The following is a 13,938-nucleotide window of genomic DNA, read 5'->3' on the forward strand; positions in this document are numbered from 1 at the left end:
CCCGTTACTTCTTCCCAAGAGAGCTCCCAAAGTGGGGAGAGATTATTGTTTTTGCAGTCCAACCTTGGGTGTGTTAAGTATTATGTGGTTGTAGGCTGTGGGCAGACAATTCTCACTGACAATTGCCTCTGTTCAGTGGAGTCCTTGCAGCTGTAGAAGTTGTCAGAGAGGAATTGTCCTTTCCTGTCTTCTGAAAACCTCAATAAAGTTTATAATCAAGAAAGTTACAGAGCATCTCAGGCTCTTCTGTATTGATTTTTCTATATTGATCCCCATTTCCTGTTTGGAAAGGCATTCTCCTGGAAAACATCTTATGCAGAGCACTGTAAAATTATTTACAGAGGAGTTTTGGTCTTAAAATTAACCAGAATTGAATAAGACTGAAGAAGAGGTCAGGATTGCTCCCATAAGAGTAAGTCTTACTTCTGGGGGGGAGCAATTGAGAATTACCATGAAGTTGTTATGTAAGATACTAATGAAGAGAATTAAATTGACAGCCAGGAGACTGCCAGGCAGAGTTTTGGGTCGTGGAGGGACCTTGGGGCTCTGTGGTTTCTGGTGCAGTGGTGGGTGTCCTGTTAGGTGGAGATGGCTCCAGCTCCCAGCCGTCTGCTCCAACACTCTGAACCTGCTCGGTGTCTTCCTGGCCAACACCAGGTCTGCGATTGTGCTTATCCACAGAGGTGCCAAAGCTGTGACTGAAGCCCTAGAGGGAGAAAAAAGCCTGGAAGGAACTAGTTGTACAGAACAAAGAGAAAGATAATGATGTCAGTTATGCTGGTTTTAGCATAAAAAGATTGTTATTTAGCCAAAAAGATTCTTTTCTGAAAGTACATAAAGCAGCATGTTTAAATGAACACCTTTTTCATACTTGAGATGTGAGGACTTGTTCTGAAAACATATCAAAATGATATTTAAACTCAGGTTGACTGTCCTTTTAATCAGCAAGTAATGAGGCAGTGCTGCTAACCTGCGTGAGCCTAAACGGAGGAAAAGAGGGATAAATTATTACAGTGGATCATGTACAGCAGCTAGTAGTGTTGTAACTCCTGATCAAAGCAGAAGCTGTGTTTGTCTGTCACTGGGAGCTTGGCAGAGGGTTTGCATTGCTCTCTGAGTTCCAAAATTCAGCGTCACATTTGAAGTGTGGGGGTTTTTTTCTTTTCTTTGATTTTCTTACTGTCATATAAAAAGATAGTAAACACATAGTAGTGGGTGCACAGATATGAGAAGTGCTTTGCTTACTAACTGTCAAGTTTCATAGTATTGTCTAACAGGTTTTTTTTCCTAATGCTTTTTGTGCATTTGCTTTATTTGAGAAAGGCGAGCAGCTTTCCTTTGCGCACAGAGTAGACGTGTGGTCACTGCTTTGGTATTTGGATGAGACCCTATCTGCCTGGCTGCCTCCAGCTACGGCTCTGCCAGTGTGGGGAGGCCTGACCCTGTGTCCCTGTGCTGGTTTATAGCCCTTAGGTACAGGCAGCAGCTGCGCAGGTTGGGCTTCTTCCATCCATAACAGGTATTCGTACGGTCCTAGAATGAGCATCTTCTAGAAATCAGATGTGGGGTGGAAGTCGAGAGGTCTGAGTTCATGTCTAATGCTGCTTTAGTCTGTGCTGAAGGGACAGCCCCCCCTTGATTTTGACTATATTAATTAAGACCTGTCTGACATGACGGTTTGGTTTTTTGGGTTTTTTTTTTTGAGAATGTGTATGTTTTACATAGGGGTGCATTAAAACCTTTAATGAGAAGGAGCTTCATAAAAGAGAAATATGCAGAGTTGTTGAATTTAATGCTTAGTGGGGGAAGGCCATGCAGTAGGTTATTCAATGCAGTGCTTTTTACCTACAGGCATATTATTTGAGGAAAAGTATGGTGCTTTTCATGGGCTCAGTAGGCAAGTTGCTATCCTCTTATCTGACTTCCCCTTTCCTTGCTAACAGAAAAGCTTGCAGAAGCTCAGCGCAGGTTTACTACTCTTCGGACTGAGTTACAGTCAACTTTGGATGCACAGAAAGAAGCCAGTGGGGCTTCCACGCTGCAGCGGCGCAGAAAGCCGGTCTTCCACCTGTCCCACGAAGAGCGTGTCCAGCATAGAAATATCAAAGACCTGAAATTGGCCTTCAGCGAGCTCTACCTCAGCCTCATCTTACTGCAGAACTATCAGGTACCTGCAAAAAAGGTGGTTTTACAAAGCCCTGTGTGTAAATGTCTCTGTGCTTTGTGTATCCTTGAGTTGCCTTGTTCAAGCCGGTGGTTTTTTGGTTTTTTTTTCATTTTGGGGTCCCTAAATGTTACTGTAAGTCAGCACTTCAGAAACCCTCTAAGACTCAATTTTGGAGTTTTAGAAAGCAGGCATTCTTTATTGCAGCGCTTGGTACACGGGGGATCGCTCCACCTGTCGTGCGCACCAATTCTTTCAATAGTTGCGATTATATACAAAATGGATATACATATTCATGTTTTTCCTGGAAATAATCAACATATTAATCTGAATTCTGGGAACTCATTAATATATGTAGACATCCTTGGCGCAGGCACACTTGAGATCGTTGGTGGTCTTCAGGGGTCCTCTGGTGGTCTTTGATAGTCTTCCTCACTTGTCCCCTAGTTGATCCTCTTCTAGTGATTCTGTGCAGTGGGACACTTTACATGTTTGATACAACTTATCCTAAAGAATGTTCGTTAGTAACTCTATTATCTGTCTTTTCTTGATTTACATTCTTTTGACACAAACTATATTGACACTCCGAGCTAAGTTATCTGAAAAGGGCCTAAGGTTCTTATCTTCTCGGGGAACTGCAAGATCAACCAAAAGTAATTTTCTCTGGCATCTTACACATTTTGCAACGCAGGATTTCTTATCCACCACTAGTCAGTATAACAAGGCCACTGTGTTCTTTTACCACAAGATGTAAAACATCTTATATCATAATCATTTTTTAAAGAAAAGGCAGATGCCTAGCAGTTAGCGGCGTACATCTTGTTGCTGTCTGTTGAGCTAGAAATGCTAAGCTGACCTGCAGAAGGACCCTCCTTTTTCTTTTTCCGAGCTGGATGACCCCAGCACCCTTGGCCCAGGCATGTCCAGAACATGAAGTCACATCAAGACCTCCTTCTTCTGCAGTGTGTTGTTCTGTGCAGGGCTGGAGCTGGCAAGTTGGGGAAGAAGCTCTTTTATCTAATATTTGTTAATGAAACTTGAAATGCTAACGTACTGTTTCCTCTTGGCGTTACCATGGTAGTGACTGTGACCTTGCCATATCAGCATTTCTTGTTAAAACATCCATTTAAAAAAACCCCACTGTTTTTAATTCTGTAGGATACAAGCTTGTTTGCCTTGAAGCATGAAAAAAACAAATCTTTAGTTTTACTTGGATTTCTGGCATGAAAGGGCATGGTAAATATTGCAGATGCTGATTTTGTTCCAAAAATCTTGAAACAAAAATCTGAAACTGTTAAGATCTTTTTTGCTGGGCTAGCTCTTTTGGTGTTAAATACTCTGAAGTGCTTTTAATTGTCTTACTGTGAGGGGTTTTAAGTTGTTAAATAAGAATGTTTGAACTTAAATTCACTGCATCTGTATTTAGATCTTTACAAGTGTTGTACTGGAGAATTTTACTAAACAAAATTCACCGTAAGAATTAATTGAATACCACTCTGCGGTATGGACAAAACTTAATTCTTCCAAAATTCTGGGTGTTTGTACCTCTCCTAAAGTGGTGTCTCTGAGCACATGTCTGAAAACCATTTATGAATTTCTCAGTAAAGCCCTTTGACTATTAGAGATAGTTTCTAGTTCAAAATCCTGGGAAAGGTAGAGTATCTGTAGCTTTTGAGGAACGGAGTGAAGCAGTATTACCTGCTGTGATTTCTTCACTTTAAAAAAAAAAGAAAAAAAAAAAAAGAAAAGAAAGCACTTACTCTTGGTTATAAAAAATAGCTTCTGAGGCTTGATGAAGAATTTAAGTAGAGGATGACATAGGTCATTCCTTTGGAAAATCTTCTTACTATTCATCAGTAAAGAAAGGCTTGCACACTTACATTTTTACTTTTTGCTACCATGAGTCTTGGTCCATTGTATGTATACTAAGTATTGATGTAAAACCCATCTGGATTTGATAGCTTTCACAGTTTCCAAAAGGAGCAGAGCTTCTTTCTACAACATACCTTGAAAGAGAGAATGAGAAAAATTAGTTCAAATCAGTCTTGAAGTTGAGGACAAGAAATACAAGTGCTAAAACAGACATAAAACCAAATCGCAGAATACTACTCTTAATCACTTCTGACCTTAGAATAGGAGAAACTAGGAATCAAGCTCTTAGAGTTTTGGAGAGGAAGAACAATAACCTAGTGGGAAGATGATGTAACCGAGACCTTCATGTAAGAGGTAAAGTGTAGTCAACAGTGGCATTATAAGTATCAAACTATGGCTTTGATTAAATGCTGAAGTCTTGAGTTCAGTTACTAAGAAAGGAAAATCCACATGAAGCAAATTCCTCAGTCTTTGCAAAAGCAAACATTGCATGTGTTCATTCCTAAGGTACACAAACCAAACATCAAGTGAAACTGTAACTTGTCTCCGGGGCAGCTGTTACTCCTTTAACTTACCAATGATTATACTTCTGATAAAATGAATTTATTGTTAACAGTAATATATCATTCTAGAGTGTGTACATGTATAAATAAATCTATTTGAAATATTATGTTTTAGAACAAACAAATCTTGACAAATTAAGTATATAATATTTACTTACATATACTGAATATAATATAGTACATTCATCGAGCAAATAATGGAGGCTGAGTCAGTCTTACTGAACTGCTGTGCATTTGCCTTGCTGGTGCATTTCCTAATAGGCTTGTATATGGGCAAAGATTTTTGAGTCCACTGTTTGATTCTTTGAGTCCACTGCATGATCTTGCGTTATATTATTGTGTAAGTTGCAGTGTTTGGTTTTTTTCACCTTTAATGACAAAACATGCCATTAGTTGATTCACTTCAGTGGATTCGGTTAATATCCAGCAGAAATGGAAGTCGGGCTTGGAGAAAGCCCCTTGCCAGATAAAAACATCACGAATAGCAAGAACAGAAAACATTTGACTGCGTAAATGATGTTTGACTGTTCTGTTTCACAGTTCCATCACTTGAGCATCCCTTGTCAGAAGTGCCACTGTAAGCAACAGTGTTTTTATCATGTATTTTGGGGTTGCAGAATTTTTGTAGCCAGAGGATGAAATGCCGCTGGAGAGGCTCTAGGGTGTCTGCTGTAACCATGCCCCGACTGGCCAAGGCACACCAGAGTTAGGCTGTGATTGCACACGTGTCAGATAAAGTGATGTTAGTTCAGGCTACAGAAAAATCTCTGACCAAAAGCGTAATTTTGTTGTATTTTTTAATTTCAAATTTCTGAAATAGTGATCTGCTTTCCCTGGGGTGGAATGCTGGCTTTTCCAATAGAAAGTAATTAAAGTCTCTTGTCTCCAATAACGCAGATCATTAATGCATTGGCTTCCTGCTCCCGTCTCCCTAGCCTCATTTCCCCACCTATATGGTAGGGGTCTGGTATTAAATCACTCTAAGCATAATTAGATTGAAAATAATTTCACTGAGTAGTTGGCGCCTCTCCTCAGGGCATTTGATTTTGCTGTTTTCTCTGGTTTTCTTTCCAAGCTTTTACTTGGTTTACTTTCTAAGCTTTTCCAGAAGTGAATTTTACAATGGTCTTGTCTGCGTTCCTGCTGTTGCTTTAATGAAATGTTGAGTCTTTCAAGTGGTAGTTTCTGTATAATGAAATGCAGGGTTTCACATGCATCTTGTCACAGCAGTTGTCTGCAGTGTGGTGAGCTTTGCCTATCTCAGTTACTGTGCATTAGAACAGTGTTAGGTCAGGGCTCATACGTAACTTGGAAATCAGCCATTAATTCTTGTTTTAATGCAGCATTGTGTGCTTATCTCTACAGCCTAGAGAGTTACATCTCCCACATCTGCAAGCCTAAACTAGTTTTGCACTCATTGCGCAATGTACTCTGTGGAAAAGGATGCTGCTATGGGGATGCACTTGTCTGGATTTAATCTGCAGAATTTAAAACTTTTGTACAAGCATTTCCCTTCTATAGTACACCTATCTGGAGAACTTGATTTGAAACCAATGTAAAGTTTAAATGAACTAGAAGTCAGTAGCCTAGCCTTTTCAGAAGGTAAAACCCCTTGAAAGATTGGTAATGACTGTGGAAGTTGGGACAAAATATAGTCTTCCTGCGGCTTTATATATTTGTTAAGAGCTCATTACAACTACTGCTAATCCAGAGACAGTTGCCGAGTTGCAGTACCTGGGACGTATGCAGTAAGGTGTACCCAGAGGGAGCGTGTCTTGAAATAACCTCAAGCATAAAAGTTTTGAGTATGTCCAAAGGTTATTTGTCTTCAGTGAGGTTTCAGCAGGAACATCATTGCTTCTTTTATTAAGGAGGAAAGTGGCAGTGATTTGGCTTTTCAGGGAATATGAGGTTTAGGTAGTTCCCTGCAAGTAAGTTACCTCTTTTTATGCCCCACATTTTTTCTGTTATTTGCAATGGATATGTGTTACTAATAATAAAGTGATAACTCAAAAATTTCCTGACAATAGACGCAATAATTTTGATTCTTCTTCTTAACTATTTCTTTTTTGCTAGAACTGGAAATACAGCTATTTAACTTCCTTGGGAGCTGACTGAGGTTAAAAGCCAGTAACTCTTTTCCCTTGTCTGCAGAACCTGAACTTCACTGGTTTCCGCAAGATCTTAAAGAAGCATGACAAGAACCTGGAGACGACGCGGGGAGCAGAATGGCGGGTGGCCGAGGTGGAGGTGGCACCCTTCTACACCTGCAAGAAGATCAACCAGCTTATCTCCGAAACAGAGGTAAAGATGCTAGTCTGTGTACTGCTCCTCTTTTAACTAGAAAACAATGTTTTCTTGCTCACTACTGATTCCTATAACATTTTACTCTTTCTATAGCTTATATTCGCCACCAAGACAGCTATTAATTGATTTTGGAATGCCACTGATTTCTGGCATTGTTTACATAAACTTGGGTATGTTCTCTTCAGCTGGTAACTTTTTGCTCTGAAAAGCTAGTGCAGTGTTAGCTTGTATTGTGTAATAACTTGATGCAGCATGATGAACCTTTCACATCTTTGTTATTGTGTATTAGAAGAGTATTGGGCCAGGGCTCAAATGTAACTTGGAAATCAACTGGTTTTTTTGTTTTAGTGCAGTACCATGTGCTTATCATTAGAATGAACTTCTGTGATGTGTATCTTTATCTCCTTAGGAAGTGGTGACCAATGAGTTAGAAGATGGAGACAGACAGAAGGCTATGAAACGTTTGCGTGTTCCACCCTTAGGAGCAGCTCAGGTGAGAGATCAAGTTATGTAGCCAAGCTGCTTCTCCAACCTGTCAAGGTGCCAAATTAGATTCAACATCTGAACAAAGTAGTGAAAATAATTGACATGAGCATGTTCCACAAATTGTGAGGTGGGGCATGGTCACATAATCTGCTTTAGTTCCGGAAGACTTGGAAATAGCTTACTTGCTATTCCTAATGCATGCAGGCAAGGTAACAAAGGGATGAGATAAATAGTAAAAGGAAATTTGTGCTAATAATAACATATCTTAGTGTTTGTGTGGTCTGGAATATTTTTCAAAGGGCATTGAGATGCCCAAGTTCTGTTTCAACACAGCAACAACATACGCAAGAATATTATGCCGCATTTTCCATTTGAAAAACTTCAAGAGCAAGAGTGCAATCAGAGATCAGAACATTGTATCCCTGATTTTAAATTTACTCTGCAAATTAATCTGACTTTGCTGATAACCTATTTACCCCACTTTAATTCCGCCATTGCTTTGTTCACAGCCTGTACCAGCCTGGACTACATTCAGGGTTGGACTGTTCTGTGGATTGTTCATTGCACTGAACGTCACTGTCATACTTTCAGGTGGGTATCCTTGGCTGGACCCCACTGGCTGCCATACCTTGGTTTGGATATGTTCTCATCGCTTAGCGAGGTCCTGGATCTGAACTGGGTTGGTCAGGATATTCTGGGTTAAATCAGCCTGAGTCAGATCACACTGCTGAGAATTATTAGTTCTGCTCAGTAATAGATTGTGGTTTTTTTCATGTTGTGTATGTGGATTTTTGGACTTTAAACATATTATGGTTCGTTCTCCTGGTTTCCTCCTTCTTCTCGGAGGGGTATTCTGGAGGTGCAACATCCATGTAGAAAGACAGATTTCTGTTATCCTGTGAACACACAACCCTTGCCACCTTGAGAGGGGTGCTCACAGAGCTTAAGTTTTGCATGGTACTGACTCCCTACAGAGAATGAGACCAGACATAGAGCCACGTGAGCACCGTGCTACTCAGTACATTTTCGTGTAGCAATTTCTAGGATTCCAATGTCTGGTGCCTATTAGTGGAATTCATTGAATTGTTCTTGTTGGCAGATTTTGGCAAGATTGTTTAAAAGCTACAATAAATTATTGCATATCTCGGGCCTTGGGTTTATTCTGCTTTGTGTCTTCTGAGTTTGGACTCTGATTAGAGTAAAAGCCATGGTAGTACTGTAGAGTCAGATACAGTGCTTAATCACAAGCAGCTTTACTAATTGTGTGTGTGATTTCGGTAGGGGTGTAACTTGCTAAGCAGTCAGTACAAAGGAAGAGGCTTAACAAATGAACGTATGAGCTCTTGCACTAGGGAAAGCCTATGTCTGTGTTTTTGACTTAAAAGAATTTTTAATCAGATGTTTCTGTAATTGGATCCAGTCATCTCTTGGGATAAAATGTCTCTGTTTGAGAAGCTGTTTGCAGTGCTTCCTGTTTGGTCTTCCTCTAGTAGAGGCCGGAAGTTGACCTGTCTGTGTGAAGGGCCTGTTTAACGTGTAGAAGCTGTTCTTTATTCATCGTATCTCTTTTTTTCTGTTACTTACATGTTTGATCTCTGTGGGAGATGCAAATATGAGTGAAGTCAGTTGTGTTTGCTTTATCTCTCAGTATTAACAATGAAAAAGTGACACAGTTGAGAATGAATTCATAAAACTTATTATATCTCTAAAGCAGATGTTACTAACCTAGTGTGAGTAATAGGTATGCTTGTAGCAGCAGACATGATGTGGTATCTGTATGTTATTTCAGATATTGGGCAAAAACTGTATTCCAACGGCAAAGTGGTTTTTTTTAATTGGCTATTACTTTGCTAACTTGTCTGCTACTTTTGCACAATCGTTTTTATGATTTGATTGACTGAGATGGGATTTTAGTGTTGGATGTGTAGAATCTGTGAAACAGCATTAGAACATGATTTCAATAGTAAACCACTTATGTATCGCCTGATTTTAGAACTAGAACAGCAACATTTTACAGACACAAGTTCGTAATACCTTTGGGTCTGTTAAAGGCTGCAAATGCTACAGGTGGATCTCAGCGGGGTGTCACCCTGAAGAGTATGAATGTTGAGGCCTCACTGTTTCTGTATCAGCTTTCTTAGGTGCCAAGTTAGTGTGTAACTGAGGTTGAAAGTTCATGGAAATGGGCATGTGTTTTATTAAGCAGAGACCTATTAAGATTTCATGCAAAATTTCAAGTCTTGCTGCAGCAGTGCCCTGTGTCTTGTTTGAGAATTAGGCTGTGATGCCATTGGGCTTGTCACCAGAGACATCTTCTTCTCTGAGCGTCTTGTTCAGAGCCTGCGCTTGCCAAAGGGACAAGTTGATTGAGTGTCACATACCTGCTGACTGTAGGAGGTGACTTCGCTTGTATTGCATTTAAGTGGAAACAATATATGAATGGAAAATCTCTTTGCCTCTGGGCTGTAGTACAGAGCCCTGAACTGTATTCACCTCGGGATGAACCTTTGTCGGGGTGTTCTTTCTCAAATAGCACACAGCACATCTGTCCTATTCTGACTGGTCATTTCTTATTCAATAGTTTTTGGGCTACTCTGTCCTGTTTGGAATCACCTCCCTTGGTTTTGTCTGCTGGTATTTCAGATAAAAATTTAAAATGCTGTTTTTTCAATTTCATATTTAAGACTCATTTTTTTCAGTTTCTTTGGGGTGTCTGTCATTTCTGTCCAAAATTCAACTCTATTTTGCCTGAACCCAATAGTATCTTTAATTTTAAAGTTTAAGCAACAGTTCTTGAGTCATTGTTCCTTGCACAATATTCCTCCATAATTTTATGTAGTATAAAGCACAGATGCTGAACTTGTGAAACTTCTTATGGCTATGCTATCTCTGAAGAAAAGTTTGAAAAATTGGCTTGTAATTTAGACATAAAATATAGACATAATAAATTCTTAGCATCAATTCTGTAAAACTGCATGTTCTTTTTTTCCCCTTGTAAAAGGCATGTAGGTGAGAAACACTCAATGAAACTGAAATTGAGGGTTCATATAACTGTATTTTATTTGTGCTTTTCTCATGAAACCCACATCGGGCAACCAAGGGACAGTATTTTGCAAAGAGGCTTGTGCTAGAGAAAGCTGCTGCTGAATAAGGCTGCTGATCATCTGAAATTAAGCAAATTTTTTTCCAGAATCCTGAAGACTGAACAAAGGAAGCAACAGGCTTTCCAGTATTGCTGCTTATGTTGGGTTTTCTGTTTGGGTGCGGCTGGATGTTATATTGCTAGTTATGAATATGTATTACATTACAGTTGCATTGAGTTCAGTGATTAGGTGCAGCTTAGCATTATTTTAAATGCTGTAATGGTGCTTCTTGGTTTTGTGGGGAGCTGAAGTATTTGTGTATCTGTCCATTGGGATTTCATCTCCATTAAACCAGAACATTTAAGTGCATATAGTCATGATTTATGCTAGTGCTGTCCCTTGTGCCTGTAGTGTGAGACAGGGGACTTAAGATGCTCCTAATGACCCGACTACACCAGCTGGAGAGTGGATTTTCCCCAGAATACTCCTAAATCCTCTGACAGGCTAGGCAAAAAGTTCTCCACTTGCTGGAATATGCAGGCGCATATGAGCATACCCTGTTTTCATGGGGTAGGGCCAAACATCTGGGAACCAGCATAAAGCAGTGGAGCACAGCTTTGCTTGGTGACATGACTTGTGCTGTCATTAAGGTAATTTCATTTTTGTGTTTGCCAGGTGTGGCTTTTATAGATGGACCAAATGTGTGGCCACTGGTGAGAATCTATAGAGGTGGCTTTCTCCTGATAGAATTCCTCTTTCTCTTGGGTATCAACACATATGGCTGGAGACAGGCTGGAGTGAATCACGTCCTCATCTTTGAACTCAATCCCCGCAGCAACTTGTCCCATCAACATCTCTTTGAGGTAAACAGAATAGATTGTAGGAGTGGTTGAGCTGTGCAACGTATGAGGAGGATAAATCCTGCACTGTTTCCTGGCAAGGAGTTCTAATACAATTAGGAGAGGAAGTTTCTGAAGTCTAATTAGATTACAGGATTGAGCACTGCTCTCCCTTTTCTTGTAATGAGGATTCATTGTAGGTTTCGGAGCTATATTTTCATAAAGTATCTATGTGTTTTTTCTATCTTTCTGTAGATTGCTGGTTTCCTGGGGGTTTTGTGGTGCCTGAGCCTGCTGGCGTGTATATATGGTAAATTCACCTACATCCCTATGCAGGTGAATCCACTCATCTTGTACGGCTTCATGTTGCTTTTTCTCATCAACCCCACCAAAACCTTATATTACAAGTCCCGGTTTTGGCTGCTGAAACTATTGGTAAGTCTCAAACCTGATTTAAATAAATAATTTTTTAAAAAAAATGCTGTAGCTGAGCAGTAGCAGTTAAGTTTATACAAGTGTCACTAATCTTCAGGAAAGAGGGATGCTTATACCACTGTGTGTTCATAGAGCAGACCTGATAAAGTGTTGACTGCAAATGGTTGTTGAGCATGGGTTTACAGAAGCAACTGCTTGTCTGTACCAGTCTATCATTATCTTCGTATTGCAGATAGCTACTTGTTAATCTTTCTATAGACAGCTGTATACATACTTTTGCACATACAGAAACACTCTGGTATCTTTGCTTGTTTGTTCCTTAATGTAGCGAAACAATTTGATTAGGAGTGCTAAGGCAAGGCTGCATGGATGCTCTTCAGCCCAAACTGGGTGACCACCAACATTGAGAGGGTTCACTGATGGAGAGGGAACCTTTGCAAAGGTTACTGCTTATAAAATTATGTTGGGGGGGGGGGGTGTGTGTGTCAGCAAATCTCTTTCTGGTCTTAAACTATTTATTTTAGACCCAGCTCCTATTTTCCAGGTAAGATAAGTCTGGTAAATTGAATGTAAATATGTGTGCTACTTCATTGTTCCAGTTATAGGTGGAAGCTCCAAAAGAACAGTTTTCAAACTTGTTGGATGGCTCATCAGTTTCTTCCCAAATGGCTGTTTCACACATTCATCACCACCCTGTATGCCCTTTTAAAATTGACTTTAATCAAGTGGGTTCCCTTGATACCTTATTCTTGCTGGAACTGCTCTGAGAACATTGGGCGGAAGAGGATTTGGCTGGCTGGTGTTATTCGTAGAATCATTTTAATGCCAATTAAAACAATTAACTTTATCTGGAACATGACAAAGATGAAACGTAGAATCGTGCTTCAGGCATGTGTGTGCAGGTATACACACAGCCAGTTAACCTCTGTGTGCTTACCTCTGTGATTTGATTTACTAGCTTACTTCTATTTCAGTTTCTTCCTTTTCTGCCTTCCAGCATTCAGCCATCTCTCATAGATGTACCTTTAGTCCCAAGCCTCATTAGTCTTACTTCTGTCCCTTGGTGCTAGGGGAAGCACTGGAAGTGCTCTAACCATGTGAGCAATATCTGTGCTAATTTACCTTAATATCTTAACAGGGTAAGATTCTCAGTCTTCACAGAGCTCTTGGGCTGTTTCCAGGACCTACTCAATCCCAGCTATCTCTAGGCTATGCTGCAGTCTGCCATACAGCCATACCTTTGAGTGTTTTAGAGGCCAATTCATCCCAGGGTCTCCTGGGGAAAAAAGCTTCATCAAAATGCAAGATCGCCTTAATGGTGGAAAAATGACACAGTACTTCTGACTGTGTTATGCGGAAGGGGGAAGGGGAAAAAAGAGGCCAGACAAACCACATAAAGAGTAGCTGTTAGGCTTTTTCTAATTTTTATTGTGTGTAATTGGCTGGCTGGGTGTATTTTATTTCTCCACGCAGTTGCCAGCAGCTGTCTGGGTGAAAGGAGGTTTAAATAGTGCAATTCTTAACTGTGCTGTTCACATAAATTTTGGTTTGGTGAGTGTTTTTCTTCACATGCTTGATATGTTTCATTTCCAGCCAAAATGAAGTCTGACATATCAGGTGTAGTAGAGTGTTACTGGCACCTTCAGTTTTTCTAGAACCAAATCAGGAGCGTACTTTAGTGTGTTGTAGCATTTCCTGATGGATCTGGGAGGCTTACTGCATCCACCCGTGATCATGAACAACTGCTTTTTGGTACTTATGAGTGGGATCTCTTTTCGTATTCCCTGAGGGACTGCAAGTTACATCTGAATTGATCTTCTTCCAGGTGAAAAAAGTTAGTAAGTTTAATTCCCATGCCAGGCTCTTCTTTCTCACCTGCGTGCTTAGGCAAGCATTCTTTGCCCCTTTGCTGCCAGATGAGAAGCCCATGAGTGCACTTGTGTAGGCTGAGGAGAGCAGCTTGCCGGGTGGAATCGGATCTGAACACAGGGGACAGCACAGTGCCTGCTTGCCCACGCTCTCCGCAGGGTGCCAAAATGGTGAAACAACTGCAGGGAGCCTGTCTGAGAGAGGTGAAAATCTAGGAAGTGTTTAGCTCCAGCTCAAATATCTGCCATCTCAGCACTTACTAAAACTGCAGTAATCAGCACAAGGGAGTCTGGGCTCAGATTGTGGAACTGTTGATACGT

At 40.4% G+C, this 13,938-nt stretch overlaps 1 protein-coding gene across 1 annotated transcript in view; it reads left to right on the forward strand.

Moving 5' to 3' along the window:
* The window catches only part of XPR1 (xenotropic and polytropic retrovirus receptor 1), a 118,066-nt gene that overhangs the window by 77,594 nt on the left and 26,534 nt on the right, over positions 1-13,938 (forward strand). The window contains exons 4-9 of the mRNA XM_049809137.1: positions 1,944-2,167; positions 6,754-6,903; positions 7,316-7,399; positions 7,902-7,983; positions 11,151-11,338; positions 11,570-11,749. Of these exons, the coding sequence (XP_049665094.1) occupies positions 1,944-2,167; positions 6,754-6,903; positions 7,316-7,399; positions 7,902-7,983; positions 11,151-11,338; positions 11,570-11,749 (908 nt within the window). The remainder of the gene's footprint in view (positions 1-1,943; positions 2,168-6,753; positions 6,904-7,315; positions 7,400-7,901; positions 7,984-11,150; positions 11,339-11,569; positions 11,750-13,938) is intronic.

This window comes from Accipiter gentilis, chromosome 8 (genome assembly GCF_929443795.1).
Source record: "Accipiter gentilis chromosome 8, bAccGen1.1, whole genome shotgun sequence".
NCBI lineage: Eukaryota > Metazoa > Chordata > Aves > Accipitriformes > Accipitridae > Astur > Astur gentilis.